Genomic DNA, 27,518 nt, shown 5'->3' with positions numbered 1-27,518 from the left:
GAATAATACCAGGATTAACTTTTTAATGTAAAAATGTAGTTTTTTTGTTAAAGTTAACAGTACCGTGGACTTTTCGTTACAATAAAAAGAACAGTAATTCCGGTGCCAGGAGTCGAACCTGGAAACTCTAAACCATGAGAATGTAGTGAGCTACACCGGACGATTGTGTTACACTGTAAGAAAAATATCATCTTTGGTTTTCTCAGGTGGCCGGGATGTGCGCTCCTGTGAAAAATATAACTTTTACCTATGAATATATAATTAAACTTTGCAGATGTATTTCCATCCAAGGGTCCATAGCTCAGTGGTAGAGCATTTGACTGCAGATCAAGAGGTCACCGGTTCGAACCCGGTTGGGCCCTTATTTTTATGATTTATTTTAATTTTATTTTTTAAGCTTTTTCCTAATAAATTTACCATAACAACGTTTTTTGTACTTCCTGTAATCCTGATTCCCACTAAATCAACATTCCATTTTCACTTTGAGTTTTCCCCCTCTTTCTTTTAACACGTTTTTCCGATTTTTAAAATTATCAAGCATAAATTTCAAAAGAAAACTAAAATTTCATTAAAATGTCACGAGTCCAAGCGATTGTTAAGTTTAGCAACGATATTGTTATTCCAATCAGAAATCCGGTACTGCAAAAACCAGGACATTCTTGAATTCCTCAGAAGACATAATTTCACTGGTTAGTCATAAAGAAAACCAAAAATCAAACTTTTTAGTTTATTACAGTAAGTAAAACATAATCAAGTACCTGATACAAGATCCAATAAATGAAAAACAAAATGGAGAATCAGTTTGCCACTCAGATGGAATTGCCTTTCCTGACCCCATTCCTATACCCTTCTTCAACCGCCGTCCAGACGAGATGACACCACGTGCGCAACTCCACACAGCTGCAGATAACAGTTTATGTGTATCGACGTTCATGACAATTTGGGACTGGACAGGAGATCCGAAATCTGGAGCATTCCATTGCAAGGGAATTTGCAAGCTACCATCTAAAGAGATGTCAGATTTGCCTAAGCTTCAAATAGGCGCCCATCGGCAGGCATCACATGCACATTTCATCCGCATAACAAGCATGTCCAACAAGCTGCGTTTTAAAAGATTTTGTAGGTATAAAGTGACCAAACTCCCTTTTTACGGGGAATGAAATACTTTACACCGCCAGAAGAAAGCCTCGGAGTTCTGCACTTCACTTCTGATAGTTTGTGTGTAATGATCCAAAGTCTGTGTGCGCTCATCTATGCTATCACTGGATATTGTATCTTCAGTTAGTTTGACTGCTGCCATATGAGACAGTTGAAGGTTTTCCGCAGCCCTCTGCAGCTTCCTTGCGGTTTCAACCTCGCCAAGCATCACAAGCGAAAGTAACAAAGATTTTAGCTCTTGCAAAGCTCCAGTTGTTAGAGACATTCCCTTCAAGTGGTCAGCCAGAGCCAGTTCCTCGCCAGGACTAAAATGTCAAGTAGTTAATTTATTAGCAATTGTTAGTGACCAGGAAGAGTAACAAGATTGGAAAATGATCTCTTAATCTTTATAATAACAAACATACCTTCCGGGACGGATTTTCCCTCTTTTTCTCTGGCGCCTGGCGTCTCTTGCCTTGCTAGCTGCACTTGATCGGGCAGATGTACCAGAGCTGTCCCTGGTCCTGTACATGAGATTAGGAAACCAATTAAAGTCTGATAGTACAAACTACAGGCATTGAACTCAATGTGAGAACCATCCTCCACAATACGATCTTTGAAGATATGGCTCAAATATAAACTGAAATGCAACATTCCAAAGAAGTAAATGGAAGGTGAAAAGTGAGGGGAAACAGCAGCTGTAACCATCCTCAACAAGACGATATTGGCTAAAACAATATATTGCATATGTGCGAGAACGAAACTAAGCTATCGACTGAGGTATAAGTTAATAAAAAGTACAGGGAAAGGGTGCCCCGCCATCTGGGTCCGGGCACAGAAGTGATAATCAACATATTATGACCCTCTGATGGAGAACATTAGCTACACAACTATACAAAAAATAATAATAATAATAATAAAATAAAAAAACAAGATGCAAAACAAGCCAAAAAGGCAGAGCTATATGACAATAAGATGTAAAATACACACCCTGTGGTGTAAGCACTCATTCCACTGAAATTACTGCTAGCTTCTGAAGCAGTATCATCATCAAGATCGTTCATTGACCGTTCCTCTGACTGAATTTTTGCCGCCAGAAGTAACCTTCTTTGTCTTAAAGCCAAGTAGCGAGCCAAGTACTTCCCTACTTTCTCCAAACCTTCCTCGTATTCACCAACAAGCAAGCTTGCACATTCCAAGGATGCATTCTTCACATCAGAGACCAAATCCTGTCTATTGTGCATAAAAGCGACTCTCAAGGCTTCCTCCCAGTCCCTTGCACTAATCAACAAATTCGTCCCATTGTTAACATCACCACAATACTCCAGAGCAATTTTGGCTGCTTCCCTTGGTTTACCAAGTGCTTGAAGTTCTTCACAAAGCTCATGCGCCATTTGCATAATCTCATCTTTACCCAGTTTTAGAAGCCCAGCAACTGTAAGCACCTTACTCCAATTACCACAAGCACGGTATGACTTCAAAGCCTTTTCCAAACTGGAACAGCACAAATAAGTGGCAGCAGCATCGTCGAAGCATTTTTCACCACTAAGATAGTCTCCCCAGGCCTCAAGGACTTGCTTCTTCTTGGCAGGATCAGCAATCAATTGAAGTCCCAAGGGGAAAAGATGAGGATTTTTCTTCATCAGGATCAGAGAATCTGCATAACAAGTGTCTCCTGCAGAAACAATGTGCTTGAGAGCTTTCTCAAACCTGTGCAGCCTAAGGTCAATGTTATAACGCATCAAAGTAACTGGCATAGATTCCAATTCTTGAAGAAAAGGAAGGAATTCTTTAGGGTCCCGCTGAGAGTTCAATGCCACCATAGCTGCAAGGTTCAAATCGTAAAGGCCTAAAGCAGCTTCATAAACAGACTCAGAATCAGATAACCACAGGAGATGCTTCAAAGCCTCTTCAGCAGAGGGATACGACATTCTCCTTTGGTCGTTGGAACCTGACAATTCCATTTCACGGATAATTTTTATTCTCTCCAAAGCCTCATCAAGTGCAGGGGGGTCACTACGAGCTAGAGTGGTTAAAATGCAAAGTTCCCTTGCAGGAACTTCCTGCGAATGTTCCTCAAGAGCTCTCCTTATGGCCAGAAGCACAGAAGATATCTTGTTATTAGAATCAAAACCCTTGGAGTCATCTTTAGCTTCTTTCGGGAAGGGTAGAGAAATAAATTTTTTATACAGTGTCTCTGTAGTGTTTTCGTTGTTTATGGCACAAACAAACTCAGTTATGTAGTTCAAATTATTAACCTGCTTGACAAATTCTGAAGCTGATTGGAGAAACACTTGCCAACTGCAATAGTCAACGATGATATTGAAATCTATCCTATGCCGCCTCACCATGAGAAGTGCATCTCTGAAACGCCTCTGTACCAATGCATTGCAAATAGAGGCCAGGACCAATTTTCTTGGATAAATGGATTCTAGGTTCCCCCGAGTTGTTTGCAAAATAACAGCAGCTTCATCTCCATGCAGAACTCCAACAACTTTTGCACCTCTTTCCCATATGTTTATGAAGTCTCCATGATCTTCTCGTTTCTTGTTACCAGCTTGGATGGGTTTCTCGAATTTTATTTCCACCTCTCTATGCAATATATCTGTGATGTCAGCAATAAAAAGACAATCCTGCTTAGTTGCCAAAACTAAATGCGTGATCACTTGGTCATCCAAATTTGAGTACAAAGAGAAACTGTTGCAGTTGTTGCATATTATCTTCCCATTGACGTGCAGCCTACAGCTCTCATCAAGGCCAAAAATTAAAGGTTCCAATGGCCCACTGTTTCCAACTAGAACCACACTCATAGAAGGGCAAGTTGATGAGAAACTCCAATCCTGTTTTGGAACTCCTCTAGGAATGCCGAACTTTGGGACATACTCGCAAACCTTTCCACCATCAAATTGGATAAATGCTGAACCTTTTCTAGCAGGATTAGGAGCAATTGATATAATCATCTCTTCCAGAGAGCTTTGGCTGGAAACTTTTGCATGCCAGCCTGAGCATGTCACTGTACCAGGGGCATGATTCTCAGAACATACAAGCTCAATTTCCTGCAAATAAAAACCGGCACCATCCGCACTTGATGTAGTTCGAGATAAATAATTACTATGACTGAACCCATAGTGAGAAACAGCAAGAATTTTATGTGGGTCCAACCATGTCATATGCAAAAAAGAACCAAATGGTGATTCAGAAATGGATGCTTCAACAGAAAACTCTTTGCCTTCTAATTCTTCCCAAGTATCAGTGGCAGGAAGCTCAACGACACATAAAGAACCATCTGATAGAAAAGCAGCCACACAGTTCTTAGAATTCTTGGAATAGAAAGCGAAGTCTCGGACAGCACTGGGGAATTTAAGGCTGAATAAGTACATGGGAGGTGGCATTAGATATAAAGAAAAAGGGGTTACAAGTATCTTGGAGTCATCAATTACTAGCGCAGTTGAGACATCCATCACAGCTGAATTCCACATGAAGTCATACGATGTAACCTGGCCACCAAGAGTCCAACATAATAACTGCAGTGACTTTGTTGGATTCCAGACAAACCTCACACCATCCTGTCTTGGGTATCTAACTTCAGATTTTAAGTACCAGTGGTTGTTACTGAAATACCAAACCTTGACAGAGTTATAGTTTTCACATCTGACAACAGCAGCAAGAAGATCTGAACTGCAATTCCATTTGAGAAATTCTATGGTTGCTTTTGTTTGCTCATTGATGCTAAACAAGTTTCTTTCTAACCCATTTCTCTCAAAGAAAACTATTGAGGGGCACTCATTTTCTGATTTCCTATCATAAACAGCTGCAATTTTTGCTCCACTGGGCATCCAGTCCACAACTGATCCCATGAACGACTTTGATTCAGAAACAGCATGTACTGCTCCCGAATGTCGCTCCCAAATTTTAAGCCTCTTAAGCAAGGATGTCGAATCCTGCACCTCACCTAGTGTGACAAAGTACTTCCCATCACCTCGCCAGGAAATAGGGCTTTCAAATGTGAACTTAGAAGATAATTGCTGTTCACCTGAAACCATAGTTTTTACCGAAGTCGCTTAATTTTCCAAATTAACAAAACCCATGTCATACACAAATGATAAGAGGACACCAACAGAAACCGCAGAATTCCTCCAAGTAAGGAGGTCATGAGGCTAAATATAAAATGACCAATAAATTACAAGTTAGTGCTAACTCTGATTCATATGATTATCTTTTACCAGACAATGCTATTTCTCAAACAACTAGCAAACCCTAGGCACTAAAGAAAAACTGCAATTCTGAAAATCAACAAATAATGGAGAGAGGTCCTTACATATGTGGTTGCCATCTTCCGGTAGATCCTCCAGCGCAGTCTCGTACAATAAATCCCAATCCTGAGTCATAACCAGCACCTGCCCAGACCCAGTGGTTATGGCAAGAAGGTCACCATCCGGACTAGGCGCGATGCACTTAACACCACCATCCACTCCGCCAACAACTTGAGAGGCATTATCATCCACAGAATGCAGCAGCAGAAGCCCATTGCCAGTTCCCACCAAGAGCGCCTCTTTCTCCATGAGGTAACTAAATGAAGTGATGAAGTCCTCGGGATCCAATTCGATTTGATTAACTTGCGCCGATTTTGAGGTTTTGCTCCACGCCCTTTCATTCTACACCACATGAATCATCAAATTAGGTTCCAATTCGAACGGGGAAATCCAACAAGCATGTATACAAACATATATAAAGGTATATATATACCTGGATGGAGGAGAGGTGAGTGGCGTAGATGTTATTGGCAGAGGAAGCGAAGAACAAGCGATTCTGCTCAATGTCAAATGCAGAGAAGAGTATGAGCTCCTCTTCGGATTGTAAGTGGAGATTCAGAGAGACCTCCGAGTAGAGCTTCAGATTATTCATTTTTTCCGGAATCTATGGAACTCCTCAGAGAGAGAGAGAGAGAGAGAGAGGGAGTTGTGCCCTAGCTAGTTACCAGCTATGGTTGCAGCGAGGGTTTTCAGGGTTTAAGAAGTAAACATCCCTCGAAGAGAAGACGAGGACGATTATAAGGAATATAAGGAATCAAACGACATGTCGTGGTTCTGGAGAGAAGCGAATTTGCTCCTCTGCGACTCTTCTCTGTTTAGTTTTAGCCTTTTTTTGGTTTTCATGACCAAATTTTTAAATTATATGACATGATTGTTAATTGAATTATTAGGTGTTAATTATGATGTGTCATTAACAAAAAATAAGTACATTTTTTTCATTTGATTTAAAAAATTAGTTTACCTGACATTACCCGTAAATAATTTCAATTTACAATTAAGAACATTCAAACTTGAGTACAAGTTGTACAATGGTGCAAGCACATTGCTATGGCCTTTTTTTTTTTTTACCAACGATAGGGGAGGGGAGTGGGATTAACCTCACAATGCGCTAGCAATAATGTAGTTCAAATTTGTCTTTAGCAACAATAAAACCTAAAATTTCTTACTTAACAATGAAAAAAAAATATTCCTAGACCGTAATATAAAGTGGCTAAAAAATTATCATCTTTTATTTTTAATCAGAATCGTTTATTTTCACTACCATTGAATGATACGGACCATTAAAACAAATCCCGGAAACTTAGCAAATGCCCTCAAACTTATGACCCACCTAGACTTTGAATTTCCTTCCCTCTCTAATCTTTTTAGAAGGCACCAATTTGCTTCAAACCAATTATAAAAGATTAGTGGCACTGCTATAAACACATCAACCATCTCAACTCATTCATCTAACTAGTAGTAAAACAAGGATTAATAGAATTGATTAAACAAAAGGAATTCAAGCCATATGCATTTCACTTTCCGCTTCAAGTACAATATTCTGGTCAGCTACCTTCAATTATAACAACACAAACGATACGGAAAGATAACAACAACATCATCAACAACTATATACCTACATATGTAAGTAAACTATTAATCCAAAAGAGTCGCTCAATCTCCGATTGCAGCGATTCCTCTGCCTATATCGTTTTCAACGAAATGTCCGCCAAGTGAAGTCGGTGAGAGCTATATAGTTATAACCTCTTTGATTCTGTACTCCTATCCTGTACAAAGCTTCTGTGGTTCCTAAATTTCACATTTAACATCTCATAACCTTCTGTTAGCAAAAACGGCAACAGAAAATCAACTTGCCAAAGATGTCAAATCTAGCACCGTCTCATCTACATCCACCTGCTCCATGCTATCAAAAACTGGCACCCCCAAAGCTTTTTACCAAATGCCGATCCAAATGGACAGCCAAAACACAAGTAAGGAAGAACCCTAACTGAGTTGTATACCTTTTTCTTTTGCTGCTTCCACGACAGCATTCGCATTTCCTGTAGTCATCATAGAAAGTTTTTGGTAGGAATTCCACAACTTAACAGAGAACGGATATACAGATAAAGCTCTCTCATAAAACCTCTCAGAAATAACCTCCACGCCTGCAATATTGCCCAAAGTTTCCGCAGCTTCAACCCATACATACTCAGGTGGAATTGGGACAGCATGTAAAATTGCACTGACCAAGTTCGAGCTAGCCCAAAACAAAGCACTGAGAGAAGTAACATCGCCGGCGTTGCTGCAGCTGCTTAACAGCTTACATACGGAAACAGCTAACTGATAGTTGGATGGAGTTTTGTCCAAGATGGCTTCAACAAAATCCACCAGATCTTTTTGCTCACCGAACTTTTCCGGTAAAAGAGATGGTCCATACCATACTTCAAGAACCAAATTCACCAGAGAAAAATCAGATGAAAGTGGACTGAAGATATTACTGACTAGCTGCCGGACTCTTGGCTTCTTGACGTTGTTAATGAAATTTCTTGATAATGGCTCAGAGGTAGGGAAAGCCTGAGAAACACCTAAATAGTGCTCCAAATTCTTCTGTATGCCACTTATGTAACCATTCTCCTTTAACAAAGATTCATCAGTAAGCATAAACGATGCATGTTCTCTAACACAATGCTTCAAGTATTGTGGAACAGCAGCATTCAGTGCCCTATCAAGGGCTGAGCGAGCTTCAATGTGGTCATTCTGCAAGAGATTGTGCAGAGCTAGATTCAGATGTCCAAACATTACGTCCATCCGATTAGGATCGGAACCGAGTGCCTGCCGAACTGAATCTCCTAGAGAGTTATTTGAGTTAACATGTTTCATTCCATCCAATGTACCATTTTGAAGATAGTGAACTTTCCAATCAGAACGAAACCAGCGGTCCATAACTTCTTTAGCCAAATCAAATCTTCCATCCTGAAGGGCACACTCAACGTATTGATTCCAAACACAGTGGATTCCAGGGACTTCTTTTGGCCACTCAGCAAGGGCTTCTTCAAATCTCTCAAAAAGCGAATCCCCCGTCTCATGTTTATGTGCCCGAGCTGATATTAAAACAAGTTCTAAGCAGGATGGGTACAAAGTGAGATATTTATCCAAGAGGTTCCTACATCTTTCTAAGCTGTCAAGAGCTGCCATGCACTTTAAGTGGTTGAGAGCAATGAAATGTGCCAATTTGAGACTAGATTCACTTTTCTCAAGTGATTCAATTTTCATGTATGAGTCTACAGAACCTACTACTGTATCCATCAGCATGAAAGCCCTCTGCTTCTCATCACCTACTAATTCCATGGAAGGCCATTCAAATTCAGAGAGTTCTTTCTGACATTCAAACTGCCGCAATACAGCATCAGGAAGTTTCCTGTAAATAACCAAGTAAACACAACAAACCCCTAATATACATTTGTCATAAATACTTAGGCATGTGAGTATATTAGAGAGCGAGAGGGAATTAGGGTCATCAAAATTTTCAGCAATGGGGAAGAGTCCAAAGACTTTCTGAATGGCCTTCTCAATTTTACCAGACATGCATAAACAATCCATCATTTGCAAAACTAGGTCTAAGATGCATGCACTAGCATGCATTCCATCTATGCCAGAATCAGGAGCATTGCGGCACAGTGTTGAGAGGGCGACATCATATGTTATCAACCGGTCGTCAAGCTGCACCCGACTGTTGATGCACATGAGCCAAAGTTCATAAGATCGATCATTGTATTTTACCTGAAGAACAAGAGGCAAAGTGTTTCCAGGCAAAAGTTTCAATTTCTTATCTCTAATGAAAGACAGAAAGAACATGCTTAGAAAGAAAAGAATATGCCCCTAGATACTAACACAAAAGAAAGGAAATGAGTGCAATAAAAATGAAAATGGAAGTAGTCGAACACTAGAAAATGAAGCATATGAAGGCATCAAATGAGTTATTGTTAAGCATATAAATGTATAAAAACAGTTCCAAGGAAAAATTGCTCAGAGAAAGGTGTTGTCCCAAACCAATCCTACCATGCCACGTGGGATGCGTGATAGGTTTGGGTCATTGCCACCTTGGCATCCCTAATTCATGCAAGTAGTTCTCATACCTTACAGGCTAACTGAGAACATGTAGGGTTGCCGGTATGGCTGTAATACCTATAAGGGTGTATCCGCGAAAACATGCGGAGACTGCCCCCAGTATTCATGCTCCATAAAAGATAAGTCATAAGAGTAGGAATTATGCAACAGCGTACCGCACAGGAGAACATGTCATCTTCCCCTACTGACTTCATATTGCTATAGTAAATAAGCAGATAAAAAATCCAGAGAATAATGGATGTTGGTTCTGCCTCAAGAGCTCGTGACAGCACATGGAGAGCCTGCAAAACTCAAATACATAAGATGACAGTAACTGAAGCCGCTGAACACGGTTATATTTAGGTCATACACCACAGGAGTTACCTTTCTCATGCCCTCAAGTTCGTTAGCCTCCTGGCTGAAAATTAACAGGGCAATCTCCAGGTATTGATCATTGTCACCCAAAGCTTGTGTGAGTTTATCCTACACCAAATTTAACAAGAAAGTTAGCGTAACAAGCGTAACAGAACAATCACATAATAAGATTCTTAGACATCAGCATGTCACAGCAAAAATAAAAACTAAGAAGAGGGGGCAGGGGACGTCTTGATATGAGACACTCCAAGGAAATTCTACGAAGTCTCATCTTTTAAAAATAAATAGAGCTTACCCAGCTGCCAATAATTTTTCATAAAATTACTAAACCCCTGCCTCAAATATTTAAATAATTTTAGAGAAAAAGTTCAAATGGGAAGATAGAGAACTCAATCTAAAACAGCGAAAAACACTAAACAGCGATCTAAAACAACGTAAACGCTAAACAGTATAACAGTCCAAGCTTATATAGTGAATAGAAGAATTGAGATTGTTAGAAACTTATGACTAATGAAACCCAGCTAAAGAAACTCAAATAATTTACAGCACCTAAACACCAAGTATATAAACAGTATTAGCGTGCAATATTAGGCACATGAATGACAGAAAAAAAATTTTAAGCAGAATCAATTAACAAACCACTCCTCCGTTGCTATTCTGGAAAAACGATGACTGTCTGTTCAAACTCACGGGGGCCTCTATGTGACCGTCATTTCCATGTAAGAATGGTACATCTGCAGAAACATCTTTCCGAAACAAATTTGACAACACCAAGAAATGGCTGAAACACTTTTTCCAGAATTGTCCATTTCGCCATGCTAGAACAGATTCATATGAATGCAGATCAGTTTTCAGAATACCTAAGCCAACAAGATAAGTTGGTGAAGATATTACATTGCGATACAAGGGAGCTTTTGTTGAACCATCACACTTTCTTCGACGCAATGTTGATCCAACCTGACAATCTGTGAACACATTATAACATGAATACGAGAAAGAAAATAAAAATTCAAACTTTATGATGGAATTGCTCATACCAGTACTATCAGAGTTACCATGCTGATCTTGATACAAAGTTGTGTTATAGTCCCTAACATGTTGCCATGGACAGTCATCATTGTTGCATTTTCCTCGAAGCTCATACAAGCAGAGTGGCCAAAAGGGATCAACAGCGGGACCAGTGCTATAAGATCCAACTTCTCTTCCAGATAATTCTACCAGAGTCTCTTCCGGTGGTTCTACCATGGCACTGCTGGACCGGATATTCTCGGGGTTGATACAAGTGGGACGCTGTTGACTTCTAGCTTGAGGTTCTATATAACTTTTTGAGCATATGACTTTCATATACCCAAAAGCAGTCCTTAAGATGTTACCTCTGAAGTAAAACCTGTCCTCAGAATATAAATTGGAGTGAGAGTTCGCAGAAAGATTTTCGACGGAGTGCTCTCTTTGAATCTCAAGAGGAGGCTCAGAGGAATTTTTTTCGAGCCCATCCATACCTGTAAGTAAAATCAGAAAATCAAAGAAAAAAGAGACGCAGAGCAATAGAGATCAAGTATAAGCTTCTTATGCTCAATGCCTACTCTGTGCCAAATGGATTCCCACTGTTTGACTTCATGACAATCATGCATAAGTTCTGACTTGAGGTAACACAAACTGATAGTTTTGGAAGCCATAGTATTAAGTAGCAATGAGTAAGTAATTCAAAACTCACACTATCAAAGTAGTTGTGTAAAATAGGCTGGACGGGCACAAGCACTGAAAGGTGCCAGCACAGCCTTGTTACAGACACGACACAGGTACAAACTGTGTCAGTTGGCACGAGCACAACCCAAGTACCGTGTGAGCCAAAGTTTTGGGCCCATTAGGCAGGCAAGCTAGGATGCCACTCAGACCGAGCACAGACCAAGCAGAAGCATAAGCACAAAATTGGCCTCAAGCTAGCATGACTCATTTAGAAATTGTTTTTTTATTCAAAAAATAAAAAAAGCAAATTCAAATGTTCAAGCAAAATACTTTTAATATCTAATTATAGATTAAACTTTGGCTCGCACTGCGCATCAAGCAAGAAAAGTTTACACCCAAAAGATGGATGGCTAATATTATCTGAATTCAAAATTTATATCAAACTGCATGATAAAAGAGCAAGACTATATATGTGATTCAAATGTGGGATGTCACAGAATGTGTACTGAGAGATGCACATCTGCATCATGCAAGCCCTCAGGTTATGCATGCATCCAAAAGATGATAAACGAGATGATTTAGTCAAGTTCAAGATGATAAAAACACACATTGACCATGTAATATTAAACTAAAATTAATCTACTCAAGAGTCATAAATAATCAGCTCCACTGAAAATAACATCAAAAGTTCAACAAGTGGACTTCTTTTTTCCCCAGATATAGAAAGATCAGCTCAAAAAGAAAGTTACCTTCATCATCAGATTGTTGATTCTTTTCCACTTCAGAGAAAGAAAAAGTCCCTTTAATTTCTTTGGTTTTTTCCGTTCTGAAATCATTTTCAGCCCCTTCTTCCACTGAAAGTTCTGTGCCATTACAAGAACTACTATTCTTTGACAATGTTTTTGTACCTAGCTTTGCAAATAGTTTAGACCTCAACATTCTTTCAAGAAGCACAGGATCCTGGGAGTTATCAATGGACATTTTTCTATTTGATTCCTGATCTAAGTCCTTTTGCTTGTCTCCAAGGTCCATGTCTTTAGGTTGAACAGATTCATTTTCAAATGAATATCTCTCATCATCATTATCTGCTGAATTATTCAGTTCATTGGAGGGAGAGGACACTCCATCTGCGCCGTTTTTGCCTAGAAGAGGCAATGGCTCTGATGTACTAGCATCTGGTTCGCTGCATGGTTCTGACCCCATGTTTTGTCCACTCAAATGCTTGTATGAGGTGTTGTGAGCACTGTTAACACATTGGATGTCTGAATCACACGCTGCTGGGTTAAAACCACTATGCTCAGGATGCATCTGATGGCTTGATGTAGGTATTAGATTCACATTTCCAGTCATGTTATTAGCATGATCCAACCCAATTCCAGCTTGGTCATTCTGCCTTAACGACCATAGCAAACTGGAATTGTCCAAAATAAACGACCTCAAGTTGGCAGAATATACTTCTCTTTTGCGGTATAGATCAGAACACCTAGCATTGGCCTCAAGAACATCCCTCTGTGCTTTACGATAAGCTTTCAGAGCATTTCTTTCTTCAATTTCACACGTTCGCCTATGTTCTTGTGCTTCCTCCAGATCCTTGTCCAATGTTTCCTCAATTTCAAACAAGGAATGCATATCTATGTCTCCCCGTCCTGTAACCTTTGCATTACCAAAACAGTTCGAGAGGCTTGCATTGTTTAGAAATGCCTAAAGGAAATTAGAAGGAAGGAATATTAATATAATTAACAAAGAATAGATAACAATCAAGAAAAAATATACAACCAGACTGATGAAGCGGATTACTGGTTCATCCATGTCTATCTTTTTAGGACTTACCACTTTGTAATAGCTTTATGATTTTTTTGTTTTTTTTCCTTCCCTACTTACCTCTAGGTGATTATTTGGGACTTTTAGGGGTTTACTTTGATCACTTCCTCAAATTGCTTTGTATTTCACTCTTCTCTTAGTTTTTTTCTTTCCAGTTAGTGCTCTACCCATTCTATAGTGCTCTACCCATTCTACATCACAGACAGATCAGATGCCTCAAATTTCTGACATAGAGACCAGAAAACAAACCTGACATATCTTGGAGGAGGGATCAAGCTTCTTGTCACTGGATGTGACTTCCTGATGGTCAGAACTTCTCATTATATTCTTTCCGGAGGTTGATCTGTTCAAGAAGGAACCTGGTTCTAGACGGCGATCATCCCCATGTGTATGATTCAATTCCATAGTCTCCTGTAAAGTAAAATATATTAATAAATAAATACATGGTAACCTTTTGAAAATGAAACACATGCACCAAAAAAATTCTAAACAAATTATACATAGGCAATCGGGCTTGTCATATCAAACCTTGTAGTAAAATGATGTTTTACAAACTCATTCACAATGGATCAAGGCTCAGCAATATAAACTGCTTCATAAGTACAGAAAAGAGTTGACGGGACAATTTGGTGGATTAAGGTTAAGCTATAAAAAGTTATAAACTATACTGGAGATATTAACTCTTCTCCGTGTACAATTCAGTGTTTTCTGCAAGGCAGAAATCACTATTATGGGAACTTAGACACCAGTTTCATACTATATTAAATTTTCACAAAGCGCAACATGAGAGACACATCAAACACAAACAGCAAAGATGCTGCACAAGTTTTACCACCAATGAAAGGACATTTCAATTATGAAAGTTAAATCAGGGCAGAGGTGAGGAAATAGGATAATAAAACCTACAATATAGGAAAATTAAATTAATCAGCAGCAGTACTGCAGTTACTAAAATATTCACTTACTGAGTTCTTCGGCAAATTATTGCAAGTCATACTTTCTGGTGATGTCACCTTGTTTAGTGTAGCATAAGGATCCACCAGCTTGCTCTTCCTATCGGACTGGATGACTTTAGTATTAATGCCAGCACCTGCAGGAAGAAAAAAGAAACAAATCATCTTGATTGATAAGGCATCTCTAAACAGTTAGTTTCAGAGAGAGAAGGCAAGATATTCACCATCTTTCACTCCACTACATATATTTTCTGATGTAGCAGCAACATGTTTATCATTTTGATTTTTCCATTCTACGATGCTTAACTCTGTTGGACCAGGAATTCCTTTCTGGCCATGATCAACCTTAACTCTGTTCATTGGACCATCGTCCTCCGCTGCTGAGACTTTTGATGATAAAATAGATTTTGCAACAGGTACATCTTGTGGGCCTTGAACACTTGACTGGGTGGAAAAAGGGCCACCAACTTTCAAGCGTTTCTTATCTGGCTCTTTTGGTTCTATCTGTGTAACATCAGAATATCTCACACTGGATTTACTAGCTCCATCTCTGTGTTGGCTCACAGCATTATCGTCCCTACATGTAATTGATTCTTTAGTTCTCTGGGCAGACTTGAGCTTTAGTTCACTTTCCCGGAGTGCAATCTGATGCCGCAAGTCCTGAAGTTTACTCGTGTTCAAGCCCACACCTTGATCACGTATCTGATGCCGCAAGTCCTGAAGTTTACTATTGTTCAAGCCCGCACCTTGATCACGTCCACGCTCTTGGCTCACTAAATTTTTGTTCATGGAATCATAATTTCTAACTCGAGATCCTTGATTAACTGATGAAGGACCAGAATCCCGAAAATTTGCTCCACGGATTTTGGACATTGATGAGATAAAAGTGCGATTCATACCCAATTTTTTAGGCATTACTTTGTCCGCATTCCTGGCTGTCTGTTGTAACTTGTTTGATCTTGCAAGTGATGAAGTAGGTGGTTTTCCATTAAAAACCACTCCAGTCACATGACTTTTAGTTTCTCTAGCTTTTTCTTTCCTGTGCTCTGTTTCTTCAGAATCACTGCGACTATCATCGTCTGAGAAGTTTATAACAAGATTATCGTTGGACCCCATAGGGGCACCCCATCCAGGTGTGGCAGATTTTAATGGTATTCGGTTTGTATCATTGCTCTTCTGGGATGTAGACTGTACGGATATTTGGGTTTGAATATCAGCAGGGCTTGCGGGATCATTTCCACATACAACCTTCCCTGTTAGATTAAGATAAATACATCTAATGAACTTGTAGTACAGGAAAGGAATATTTATCATTAGCTTATATGCATTACTCACTTCACCATACATCATGAAAATAAAACTAACGATAAGTATGCAAATCTATTGGCCCAACAAGAAAGATGCAAATGGACACGTAAATAACAGGTGCAATATGGTGGTCTGGCTTTTTACCACATCATTTAATGGGAAAAGATGCACAAAAAGTCAGTGTCCAGCTCTAGTACAAAACACACAAGCCACCAACTCTGTGTGGGCGTGTTCATTAAGTACATTAGTTTATCGCATCCATGTCTCCTTAACAGATGTGCATTATGTTTTAACCACATGACTACAAATAATTTCAAATTGGTCAAGGCACTGTATGAAAAAAGATTAGCCAATGCCAGTTTGGCACGACATGGGAGTTGACGTTGGTGCTCTATATAAATTTTCCACCTTAAACAATATTTAAAAGAAAAGAAAGGACTCATCATCTTTCATTGTCACGGCAAGCAAGACTTACCAACTTGAATGCCTTGAGTCAGTTTGTTCAATGGTTGAACAGGCACAGCCCCTGAAGGAGGCACGCTGATACCCGTGGAATGTGGAGCAGAGCAAATAGTATTGTCCTGTGATGTGAGATAGAAATAGCCATTTAACACCATCATTATTTTTGCATTTATTTTGCAGCAGTGCAGAAAATAATAATAACCTCAAAAAATCGCATATAACATCAAACATTTTGCTGCAAAACAAAGCACATGATATATAAGGCATGCCCTAAATGATACAAACAAAATCAGATTCAAAACATCACATATTTGGCTAAATACAAATCACTTCACACGAAAAACACCTAAATTGAAATCCCAATTTCAAATTTCACTCATTTTTCACTCCAAAAAGTAATGAACTCATATAAAGATTAAATAAATCCAAATCCAACACTCTTACTCAATCTAATACAGTAGGTTAACATAGCATGACTGCACGAGAAATTGATTCAGGAAAAGGGAATTCCCACCTCTTCTCTCAGAAACCAAACAAATACCAATCATACAGATAACATTTACGAACGCTTAGAAACAAACGGAATCGGAACCAAAATCAAGTTTTCAAAAACTAGGGTTTGGGGAGATGAACATACGTCGTCGTCGTCGTCGTCGGAAGACAGCTCGCCCTCTTCTCTGGTTTTGGGAGGATCGGAAGAAGGGAGCTCCGAGTTAGGGTTCGCGTTGGGAGGAGGCGGCGGCGGCAGCTCTGACGACACCGTTGGCGTGGCGGCCGTTGCGTCCTCCATTGTTGAGTCCATCTCGCGGGCAAAGAGAGAGACTTTTCAGAGAGTAATTTCGTGGAGCATCTGGAGGGAGTCAATAAATGGAAAGGGGAGGGTCAAGTTTTGCTGACTCTCTCTCTCTCTCTCTCTCTCTGTGTGGGAGAAGGAAAACGCGTCTCGATGGACGACGTGAAATTCACGATATGAGGTGGGGAGGTGGTTGTTTTGTGATGAGAGGATGGACAAACGGCAATAAGGTCCAGCGCGCACTAAATAGTATTGCAACCTTTGTTTGACTTTCTTTTTGTTTTCTTATTATTTTCAACCTTTTTGCTCATGTAAAATAAAAAAATTATATCCAAGATCGGCAACGACTGCCTTTTTATTAAATTGCGGAAAGAGGATTTAAACAAAGGGTTTCGGATGCAAAATAAATTTTTTTAACCAACTGAATTATAAGTCATTGACGTTTTACTCAAGCTTGCTTCTCAGGGTCTTACAATGGTTGTCATGGCTTTTTACTCATCAGGGATTGACATTTGACTCGATAATTGGGATATGTGTGATTATACGTCATCTATTTTGAGACTAGCTAGTTATTATGGTTAGTTTATTGTGATGTTTAACCTGATTTTCTATCAAAGTAGATAATGTATTATAAAAAATATATCGTAAATTGAACTCTCCATTCATTTATATAAAGTGTAGTGTTCTTTCTTCATTCTTGTGTCACCTTTGAGTTTATATATGTGGTGTGTAACTTGATATTCTTGTTATCTTTTTAGTCAGCAGGTTCAGCAAGTGTGTCTACGTCCTCTTGACAATAGCAGTAGTATTTCTCGTTATCAAACTGAAATTACAAAGGCAATGGAAACAATAGATTGTGTACCTTCTTCTTCTACTGCTTGTGTTTTATTTTTGAGCTAATATTTGACAATTATATAGGAATTGTGAGATGTGCTGATTAGGAATACTGGTTAGAAATCCTTAAGGGTGCGTTTGTTGCACCGGACTGTCTCGGACTGGACTAGCTTCAGGGACTAAGTTGGACTGGCTTAGACTAGACTAAGCTGGACTAGTTTAGTGAAGCGTTTGGTGTAGTGTCGGACTAAGAAGCAGGATAAAAAGAAAAATGAAAAAAAAACCCATGATATATTACAAAATATTTTATTTCCTTCAACTTCAATTTCAACCAAATATTAACGTTATTCTTGTTAAACATTTCATCTTCTCCATGTTCAAAGTATGTTGGTGTCACTCAAATACCGTATTTAATCCAACCTCCTTTCTTCTTCTAGCAATTGCCACCAGTGCCATCTACCATACTAGATATTGCAAATTCTTGAGATTTCAAAACCAACAATTGATAATTTGTTTCACATTTAAACAAAAACCCATCCACAACAAAGCAACCCATCACAATTTTTCCCCAAAAATATCAAATTTACACAAAAGAATCAATGTGGGTTTTGCGAATAAGGAAATATACCAACAAGAACAAATAATACAAAAGCCATACATCAGATCTAGCAAAAACATATACATACATATAAGTGTGCATGTATATGTGTGTATATATACATATATATACAAACCCAGAAAATGGGGCTTTCTATAATCTCAGCTTAAATTAGAAAGAACCACCATTGCAAACACCATTAAACCAAACGGAACATATTCAAAAAGCTGAAATTCATATTATATTACCAAAAAAATAAGCAAATATGAGGAAGATTGAGGATATATGTCATTACATCTTTCCATCTGAAAATATCAGTTCTTCGTGCCCAGATGGACTTCGCGGCCAACATCATCTGAATTCAACCTCCTTCTGAGCGAGCTGACGCGGTGCTACGGCGGTGGTGGCCATCGTCGAGACTTAGATAGAGAGAGCGGGAGATGACCTTGGGAAATGGAGTGGGGTGGCGCCGGCATCGATCTGGGCCTCAGATCGAATCGACCCATCGGTGGGTGCTAATTCGATTTTGGGATTTAGGGGTGGGTGGTAATGAGATAGAGCAGGGAGAGAAAAGAAGATCCATGCAGGGAAGGAGTGGAGGATTTGACGTCGAGGTCGTTGATTACGATGAGCAGTGAACAGACGAAGCAGACGAAGGAAAGGCTTAGCAGTCCGCTGCATTTTGGGGGGTTTCGCTAAGAACCTCTAACGAGGTCTCTAGTCGAGGCGAATCCCGTTTAATCCTACTAAAACTAGTCCCTGGGATTGCCAAACACGGGACTACACTAATTTTTAATGTAGTCCAATCCAGTGAAGGTTAGTGAACCCAAACAAACACACCCTAAAAATTGTGTGCCTCTCCACTGAGCCATTTTCTTTAACTTTGTCCCACACATAAAGGTCTATTTAAACCAAATAATGTCATCCACATTTACAACATCTACTTTGTTTTTCCAAATTTATTTTTAGTGTGACTTGTAAGTTATGTTTAATATGAGGGCTTTAGGGAATTGCCCCGAATCCTCTTTTCTCGACATGAATTAGCTCTTGATCTAAATGATAATTCTCTTCCCAATTGGATTCCTTGAGATGTCTATATTTATCAATAATTAAATAAAAATCACACAGATTATTGATCATATGATTCATATATATAGATATATCCCATGTAATACAAGAACAAAACTAAGGATCATCTTTCATTAGCATTGATGATTTGGTACATCTTTCATTCCATTTCTCTTTTTACAAATGTTAAAATGAACGGATACGATTATACAAAAAAAAAAAAAAAAAAAAAAAAAAACACTAAAATTAATTTAATGTTCGTATAGTTTCGGATTTGGATGATTTTTTATAGACTGATGTTTGAACTTTGAAGTAAGTCAAAAAAGATAAATGGTTGGATCTTTCAAATACCTTATAGAGTGAGCCTCACAAAAGCTTTTGTCCCCAAATCCTAGTCCTATATCTATATATAAGGAGAAGGCAAAAATGGTGAAACATTGATAATCCGAAAATTACCCTCTCCTATTAAATTTTCAAATAAAATAAGAAAATCACAAAAAAAAACTCACTCCCATAACTAACTTTATTATTATTTTTAAATATATTATTATTTTGTTTTTCTGTTTTTTATTTTTTCAAAAAAATAAAATCAAAAGAGCCAATTGCTACACGCGTACTCGTGTGCAAGAGGCACTTGAAGGTGGTGGAAGGTGAGAAGAGGTTGAGCTGAGCCACAGTTACTAAATTTTACCCTGAAAAACACATATAGAGAAAGAGAGAGAATTAACCCTTTTTTTTTTTTTTATCAAAAGAGAGAGAATTAGATAGGTAACTTAATAAGGGTTGGTCAATCTGTAATTTTAACCTGGAAGAGGTGCCTTAATTTAATTTACTTTTCGTGACCTATACCCAGGGGCAAGACCCATACCAAGGACACTAATCCTATCCCTTCATCCCATCCCATCCCATCCCATCCAATCCGATCGAACCCAATCCTTTCGTAGTTCACTTCACACGATCGGTCACCTGGATGGATTTCCAGCCTTACACGACAAGAACATCCGAAGGCCTCAAGGTACAATACTGGCATATATCTGAATATGCGCAATCGGGCGATGAAACTATGGTGGAATATCGCATATGCGAAGCTTTGCTAAGAAAATGTATACTTATCAATCAATAGCACCAATTGCAGAAAGGAACATATTATTGCAGACGAAAAAAGCTGGCAACTTACATTGAGAAACAGCACTGATCTAAGTGACAAACAATCCGATATGTCAAGTGTCAGCCACCAAAAGCATGAACACAAAATTTTCAGCTTTCTATTACCTACGATTCTCTGTGCCAGCTTTAATCTACCATAAAGAGTCAATACTAATTCTTTCACTGATATGCAAAAACTTTCTGGGAACAAAAAACGGGTGGGGATTCAGCTGATGATCATTTTGTTAAGGAAGTCAGCTTTCTCAGGAAAGTACTCTATCAGTTCATCCTTGGTCACCCATACAAAGTCCTCACACTTCCCAATGTCAAACTTGTTGGCTGCAATCACTTGAGATTTGAAAAAGAATTGCTGAAAAATGAAGGAAAATGAAATTGTGATTACATATACAGGATCGACAGGCAACACCAATTTGCATTTTAACATTTATCGCGTGAAGCCAATCTGGTGTAAGAAAGAAAACATAATTTACGAAAGTATACCTTAATATTCTCTTCTGGCTGTTCCATATGGCCCATGGGCGCATTTCCAACAAAGTACGTGTGTGAGAGGTTTCCCAAGACAGATTTTAAAGCAGATTCGGCACACTGAAAATAGAACGGATTTATTCAATTGAGGAAAAAAACGAAGAACTACATGGAATTTTAGGAGGATAAAGAAGAAGAGAAGTATATGGCATCGTATAGCAACCATCACCTTCCGCAGTGTCTCTTCAGACTGGTAAACTTTTTCGGGAAATTGCCAGACTGACTTCCCAGCAGATCCATCAGTTTTTCCGTAGAGCAGAAGATATAGTCTTCTGTCAAGTGCTCTCTGCAATGACCTAAAGAACAAGAACCAACCTTTAACATTATGTTTTTCACATATAGAAAAAGTAATTACCCCGAACTATCAATAAAAATCACTCAAATGTCCAACAGCTAGCAGAAAACAATTTATCTGTCATCTAACATCCAAGAAGGTTGTAGAAAAGGTTTTACAAAGAATATGATGATCTCACAATATCATAAGCAATAAGAACTTCAAACAAAACCGTAAAATTAAAATTGCAAAAAAAAAAAAAAAAAAAAAAAAAAAAAAAATGTAATAAGAATAACAGTAGTACGGGACTTTTATATAGCATCATAAAAATTATACTCCATACTTTTTATCATTCGTTTTGTCAGCTTCGGTGATCCGTGGAGCAGGTACATAATCAATTTGGTAGTCACCTTTTCCCCTGTTCACCAAAAGTAAGTGTCAAGCTAGAGGATGACTTCTATTTGCAATTGTCTTGTGGGCATCAAGTGTGAGTAAGGCTTACACAATAAACCAAAAAAATCGCTTATAAACTTTGATATGATTGCTTGGCAGATGTACACTTTCAGTGCTTCCCATAAAATAAGAACAGAATGAATGAGGTATAGGGATAGACCTCCCAGAATATATACTAAACCTCATCGTTCCTCGTACTAATATCAACATCATCCCTTTTCAAAACTCAGAGACGCATAAAACAAAGTCCATAAGGATGCTTGCATGCCTTTCCTTGTTAAAAGAAATATAACACAGTCCACTACGCTTAAAAGAACGCATATCAACATTTCATGAGACTGTCAACTATTAAAAACTCACTTACTGAGTTGGAGCCATTTAAACTGATGAACGGTTTGACCTTACACTAGACGCATGATTTTTAAATAAACGTTGGAAATCTAAAGACGTTCCAATCAACAAACAGAGCAAAATTATTTAGTGCAATTGGGGAATAAGCTCGAGGACAGATTTTAGGGGTGAATGCATTTTTAAGGTCTACGGTTTAGAAACTAGTTATTAGAACATAAGTGAACAACCGTGATGTGATTGCTACAATAGAGGTAAAAAGAAAGCAAACATTTGTATGAAAGATAGTTGTTTCTTTTATAAGAACATATTCCCTGTTGAAATAGTAAACCTTCAACACAAACCTTACCTAGCATTGGACTTGTCTAAAAGCTCATCTGGATATATGCGCCGATATTGCTGCCGCCACCGGAACCTAAACCACATGGAGGAAGACACCAATATGAGCCACTCATAACATTAATTCACATAATCAACAGAACTTAAACCAAATTTACAAAAATGTAGGTATTCTGGTCAATATCTATCACCATAGCACATGCATCACACCAAAAAAAATACCAAAATTCAAGCCATCCTTCATTCACTTGCCCAGAACCCACCATTTGCGAATAAGATAAGTAAAAGCACTCCAACAAGGAATTGAGAACGAAAATTATGGACTTCTACAGCAAAGTGATTCACATTTTCACTTCTTTTCCACAACTATCTCGGCAACTAATCCCTACCCTCTAATCTAGATTTTCTGAGCAACCAAACAGAAAATAAACAAGAAAGAAAAACATTTCGAGAGAGAATAAGAAGCAAACGTACGCGAACTCCTGATACGCATAAACGACGGGGTCGATTTTGGGGATGACGACAGGCAGCCTCTCGAAGAGTACAGACGCGACGATTTTCTCGGAAGAAGACGATGGGATGGTGGAAAATCCGCGGCCTCTCGCCAGAGTCCCACGCAAAAGCGGGATGGTCCTCTGCATTCTGGATCCACACCCGCCCAGAATCTGAACCGGAGAATTTCAGGAAAAGCCCTTTCTAAAACCCTGATTCAGTCTAGTGAATTAATAAGTGGCAGTAATATGATTGACACCTGTCTCATATCTGGCTACGTTTCATGGAACGTGCGTGCCTCAAGTGAGGGAGTGCAACTTGTTAGAACTAATTTACCGTCACCTGATATCTTAATTTAATAATCCAAATCATGCGGAAATTTTTTTATACTTCTCATTGCATAATCTGATTGAGACACCAAAATAATGACAAATTCGTTGGATATAAGTCCTCAGTCCTCACATAGCACGACGGTAGAGGTACGTAAAATACCAAAAATATCTATAAAAAGTTTAAGTGGTTTATTGTAATATTTTTTTAATAGATAGTACCAAAAAAAATAATATATATACACACGTGTCACATTTTTTCCAACGAGAAACTAACAAGCTCTATGATTGAAGCATATTTTGTCACCACCATAACTATGATGTATACTTAGTGTACACTGAATCATCTTCCACGTGTCATTTCATATAACTTTAATTAACTTTCACATTAAATGTTACTTTTTCAATTGTGAAAAAATTAATCAAAGTTAAGTAGAGGACCTGTGTCGAATGAGTAAGTGTACGGTGAACATACACAATAGTTTATGGTGGTGAGCAAAAATGCACCCTTTATGATTGACTGATTATATCTTTTCTACTAGTATATTCCTACACACAAAGTGTGTAAATTTTTTTTTTTTTTTTTTTTAAATTGAAGGAGAGAAGAAGACAGTAAGAGAATATGGGGATGGAATTATATTACTGCTCTTAAATTTTTTTATTGTGATAGAATATTAAATAATCTTTTCGCTAAAGAAAGCTTTGTTAAAATTATAGTTGATCACCACGTGTCACATTTCTGGCTACGTTTCACGGAAAGTGCGTGCTCCGGAGGTGAACGATTGTTAACGGCCTTCTGGCAAATATAATTGCGTAACCTCAGGTACACGGTACTGCTGAGCCCTGCAAAACCAAAAACCCTTTCACTCACTCACTCATTGTCTTGCAAAACCCTCAGCTCTCGGCCATTTCCCGAAATGCCCCCGCCGCTTGACATGTCGCTCGACGATCTCATGTGGAGGCGCAAGGCGGAGAAGTCTGAAGCCGGAGGGCATCGCCGTGATTTCAGAGTCCCCTCAGGCGGCCGAGGCTACGCGCCGGGACCCACTCGTCAGCTCGTGAAACGCAACCCCGTTAGAACGGCGCGCTACTTTCCTAAACCGGTGCGCTAGGGTTTCTCCTTTCCTACATTTTCCGGTTTGACGAGTTTAATGCATTGCTTGGTTGCTGAGAAAATGCGGGAAAAATACAAATAAATTAACATAATATTATTAGTAGTATTTTTCAAAGAAAAATGTTACCCTTAATCCGCGTGTTCAAATTTTGTAGGCGGAAGTAAGTTTTCTGAGCTACATTTTCTCGGGAACCAAGCAAGAATTTGGCTCTCTGTATATATAGCTCTGTTATGCATATGGGTTTTTGTTGTTTACTTTATTATATAATTAACAAACGTGATGCAGAAAGTGCAAGTTCCAAGATCAAGATTTGAGCACGAAATGGATGTGACCATGGGGACAGACTCACCGAAGGGAACCAAGTTATACATATCTAACTTGGATTATGAGGTCTCGAGTAGCGATATTGAGGTAGCTCGCTGTTCCCCTTCCAGTTTTATTAACTTGTTTATGTTATTGTTTGTGTGCAGAACAATTTAATGTTTTGGGGTTTGGTAAATTTCTATGGGAGGAATGTAGGTGACAACCTTTAGTTATCACAAAAAAAGTAGAAAAATATTATATGGTTATGTGGTTGGTTTGCAGGCCCAGAGAATCTCCGTACGGGTTTTGTTTGAAATGGGTTCTATCTTTTCATATGGTCTTTGTAATCTGTAGGATTGGAGTTAGAGGGTTGGATGAGCAAAAAAAAGTTTACCTGGAAGGCTGGAACCAAGATTGAGAATGTGTCGTTTCATGCCTCCTGTATGTAAAGGGTTTTTTTTTTTTGGATATGGACTGCGATCTTCCAATCTAGTGTTACTGGGATGGTTCTGCTGACAAATAGTTCAACATGTGTTTTATGGCAGTATTTGAATAAAAAACAAAGTACGTTTGTCGCCGTATCTATTTATTTTGTTTCTTTGGTTTTTGCTTCTGTATGTGCAACTGAATGTGAGTGGTGTGTGGGTAAAGTCAGAAACTTAGCAGTTGCTAATAATGCATAGGGTGCTGCTCAATCATACGGTTGGATGTTTCTCAGTTCTTCTTGATGTTGTTTAGCTCGGCCTTCAGCATGACAATTCATGCATTAGAACCGCATGTGTCAAACTTAAACTTGGTTGAACTCTATGTATCCCCCACTCGTTTGCAATTAAGTGAAAGAGTTGATAACCACAATGCTACCCTGCAGTTGCTCTTCTCTGATATTGGTCATGTGATAAACCATTCAATCCATTATGATAGGAGTGGAAGATCAAAGGTATCTTTCAATTTTTACATCAATAGATTGTTCTCAATTATATTTTTCTTTTTGATGGTTTATAAGTTTTGCTTATATTTAGGGAACGGCGGAAGTTAGATATCTACACCATTCAGATGCTCTAACAGCAATCAAGAAATATAACGATGTTCAGCTTGATGGAAAGCCAATGAAAATTGAGCTTGTGGGAGTGAGTCCTGTTGCTTCGGTTCCTGTGCCTCCAATTACAAGTAGATTGATGGGAAAACGAAACGTTGTCTTCCAAAGGTATATAGGTTCTCTCTTTCTTTTGGGGTCATCCATATCCATATAATGCATCTGTGCTGTATATTAAAGTCAGGACTGTCAATTATAACTGGATAAACCGGAAAAAAAGAAAGGACTGCCAGTTAAGCCCAACCTAAATTTATCAGCAGAATATTAATTTGTCATTATTCACAGAGATAAAATAATTCGATAAGTAATGTATGTGTACTGGGCTGTTGGTTATATGTGTGCAAGACCGTGCAAACACTGAGACACATTCAGAACAATTTGATTGGTGGAGTATAAGTAATATACAATCTATTGTCTGCAGTTAATTGTTGGAAAATTAGGAAAGAAAAGGCATGTGAAATAGTTTCCTGTTGATGCCATCTCAATTGTCCTAGTTATATATTTTAGGGGCTTAGCTTAGGGGTTTCCATCATTCATCAACTTATTTTTCGTCACGTGCTTGGGCAGTGGAAAAGGTCAAGCTGGTGGTAGGGAATTCTTTCGTGGTCTTGGTACTGGTGGCTTTGGACTTGGAAGGGGCCATGGACAGGTGAAGCATCCTCGTGAGCAGGTGAAGCCGCCTCGTGAGAAAGTGACTTTTGAAGATCTGGATGCTGACTTGGAGAACTACCGCCAAAAACGCTTGCTGGTGAATTGAAGTCATATTTGAAATGTACACACTGGTAGTCTAGGGAGTTTGAGTCACCAACTGGTATAATATACGTATATGGAGCATTACCTATTAGTATTACTAGCTCCTCAGTACTTTAATTTTACACTGGAAGTGGTAAGTTCCATTTTGTGCTCCATGCTAAGAGAGTTGCAGCTGCATAAAGAAAAATGTGTACAATGCCACCCCTTTTGGTTTTATATATGAGCGCTAAATTTCTAGGCCGGCAGACATCTTTCTTCCTGGCTTCGGCCGCAATCTTCTGGATAGTATCTCTGATTTGGTTGCTCATTTTTATCTGCTTACTTCTTTGTTATTTCAAGTAAGAAGCACCAAATGCTTGTCAAGTTCACTTCAATGGTAGGCATATGATGGCAGCAGATTGGATGCTCCCAAAAGATGATATTATTTTGCTCACAGTTGCTACGAAGTCTCTGAACTCGACCTGTACACGATTAACCCTAAACTCTTTCTTCTTTCACACAAACTTTGTTCCCTCGATCTCTCCTTTACATGGCTTTGAGAAAATTGTGCACTGATTCTTTTGGTGATGACTGGTTTCTTTGGTTCTTGTTACGGCGATGTTTATGGAGTTGGCGAGTTTGACGGGTGGACGTCTAGAGGTCGACATCAAAGTTACCTTACCTATACGGCTACACCGGCTGCGGCGTCCGCAAGTCCAAGCCCTGCACCTTCCGACTCCTCGCATTATGCCTCTTGGGTTTCATATTTTCGACATGTTCTGTAACATCTTTGTTTTGTCAATAGACTTTTTAGTATAGGCTATAACTTTTTTCAATTGAATCTTTTTTCTACAAACAAAAATCTAAATACACATTGTCACGGTCGAATTTAGAACCCATCAGCAAACAAAGAA

At 38.8% G+C, this 27,518-nt stretch overlaps 4 protein-coding genes and 1 non-coding gene across 8 annotated transcripts; 2 read left to right on the top strand and 3 right to left on the bottom strand.

The window, feature by feature from the left end:
* Positions 1-290: 290 nt before the first annotated feature.
* On the top strand, positions 291-362 carry TRNAC-GCA. Its single transcript has one exon. It is a non-coding gene; the product is annotated as a tRNA-Cys (tRNA).
* A 315-nt stretch (positions 363-677) lies between these two features.
* LOC103939115 (elongator complex protein 1) lies at positions 678-6,167 on the bottom strand. The gene is made up of 5 exons (XM_048565162.1): positions 5,884-6,167; positions 5,456-5,792; positions 2,128-5,170; positions 1,563-1,661; positions 678-1,463 (listed from the first exon to the last, which is right to left on the bottom strand). Exons 1-5 carry the CDS (start codon positions 6,040-6,042, stop codon positions 1,148-1,150), a joined length of 3,954 nt encoding a protein of 1,317 aa, XP_048421119.1. The 5' UTR covers positions 6,043-6,167; the 3' UTR covers positions 678-1,147.
* A 766-nt stretch (positions 6,168-6,933) lies between these two features.
* On the bottom strand, positions 6,934-16,973 carry LOC103948392. Of its 4 annotated transcripts, none has more exons than XM_009359419.2 (11): positions 16,779-16,973; positions 16,155-16,260; positions 14,596-15,624; positions 14,384-14,508; positions 13,668-13,829; positions 12,347-13,298; positions 10,949-11,410; positions 10,551-10,876; positions 9,921-10,019; positions 9,713-9,838; positions 6,934-9,209 (listed from the first exon to the last, which is right to left on the bottom strand). In XM_009359419.2, the coding sequence occupies exons 1-11, from the start codon at positions 16,941-16,943 to the stop codon at positions 7,434-7,436; spliced, it is 5,328 nt and encodes a 1,775-aa protein (XP_009357694.2). In that variant the 5' UTR covers positions 16,944-16,973; the 3' UTR covers positions 6,934-7,433. The 4 variants fall into 4 exon arrangements, with proteins under 4 accessions (XP_009357694.2, XP_048421401.1, XP_048421399.1 ...); XM_048565444.1 differs by having other exon boundaries at positions 10,976-11,410; XM_048565442.1 differs by having other exon boundaries at positions 16,155-16,257.
* A 3,590-nt stretch (positions 16,974-20,563) lies between these two features.
* On the bottom strand, positions 20,564-23,257 carry LOC103948393 (54S ribosomal protein L17, mitochondrial). Its single transcript, XM_009359420.3, has 6 exons — positions 23,015-23,257; positions 22,551-22,616; positions 21,744-21,818; positions 21,296-21,422; positions 21,082-21,186; positions 20,564-20,950 (listed from the first exon to the last, which is right to left on the bottom strand). The coding sequence occupies exons 1-6, from the start codon at positions 23,179-23,181 to the stop codon at positions 20,807-20,809; spliced, it is 684 nt and encodes a 227-aa protein (XP_009357695.2). The 5' UTR covers positions 23,182-23,257; the 3' UTR covers positions 20,564-20,806.
* A 925-nt stretch (positions 23,258-24,182) lies between these two features.
* LOC103948395 (THO complex subunit 4A) lies at positions 24,183-26,843 on the top strand. The gene is made up of 5 exons (XM_009359421.2): positions 24,183-24,464; positions 24,762-24,887; positions 25,648-25,716; positions 25,799-25,983; positions 26,440-26,843. Exons 1-5 carry the CDS (start codon positions 24,279-24,281, stop codon positions 26,627-26,629), a joined length of 756 nt encoding a protein of 251 aa, XP_009357696.2. The 5' UTR covers positions 24,183-24,278; the 3' UTR covers positions 26,630-26,843.
* Positions 26,844-27,518: the final 675 nt, after the last annotated feature.

This window comes from the organism of the source record quoted next, unplaced genomic scaffold, assembly GCF_019419815.1.
Source record: "Pyrus x bretschneideri cultivar Hongxiangsu unplaced genomic scaffold, Pyrus_bretschneideri_v1 Contig4, whole genome shotgun sequence".
Lineage (NCBI taxonomy): Eukaryota > Viridiplantae > Streptophyta > Magnoliopsida > Rosales > Rosaceae > Pyrus > Pyrus x bretschneideri.
This window is presented reverse-complemented; position numbering and strand designations above follow the sequence as displayed.

Bases quoted from the DNA above. Each gene is read 5' to 3' on its own strand.
- LOC103939115 (XM_048565162.1), bottom strand. From the start codon at position 6,042: ATGAATAATCTGAAGCTCTACTCGGAGGTCTCTCTGAATCTCCACTTA. The intron at 5,793-5,883 runs GTATATATATAC...CATGTGGTGTAG, and splicing joins CTCACCTCTCCTCCATCCAG to AATGAAAGGGCGTGGAGCAA. The intron at 1,662-2,127 runs GTGTGTATTTTA...TCTCATGTACAG, and splicing joins ATGAGTGCTTACACCACAGG to GACCAGGGACAGCTCTGGTA.
- LOC103948392 (XM_009359419.2), bottom strand. From the start codon at position 16,943: ATGGACTCAACAATGGAGGACGCAACGGCCGCCACGCCAACGGTGTCG. The intron at 11,411-12,346 runs GTAACTTTCTTT...TTTTACTTACAG, and splicing joins TCAACAATCTGATGATGAAG to GTATGGATGGGCTCGAAAAA. The intron at 9,210-9,712 runs GTACGCTGTTGC...CTTGTTCTTCAG, and splicing joins ATGACATGTTCTCCTGTGCG to GTAAAATACAATGATCGATC.
- LOC103948393 (XM_009359420.3), bottom strand. From the start codon at position 23,181: ATGCAGAGGACCATCCCGCTTTTGCGTGGGACTCTGGCGAGAGGCCGC. The intron at 21,819-22,550 runs GTAAGGTTTGTG...TTTGGTGAACAG, and splicing joins TTAGACAAGTCCAATGCTAG to GGGAAAAGGTGACTACCAAA. The intron at 20,951-21,081 runs GTATACTTTCGT...TTCATTTTTCAG, and splicing joins AGCCAGAAGAGAATATTAAG to CAATTCTTTTTCAAATCTCA.
- LOC103948395 (XM_009359421.2), top strand. From the start codon at position 24,279: ATGCCCCCGCCGCTTGACATGTCGCTCGACGATCTCATGTGGAGGCGC. The intron at 24,888-25,647 runs GTAGCTCGCTGT...GCTACCCTGCAG, and splicing joins TCTCGAGTAGCGATATTGAG to TTGCTCTTCTCTGATATTGG. The intron at 25,984-26,439 runs GTATATAGGTTC...GTGCTTGGGCAG, and splicing joins CGAAACGTTGTCTTCCAAAG to TGGAAAAGGTCAAGCTGGTG.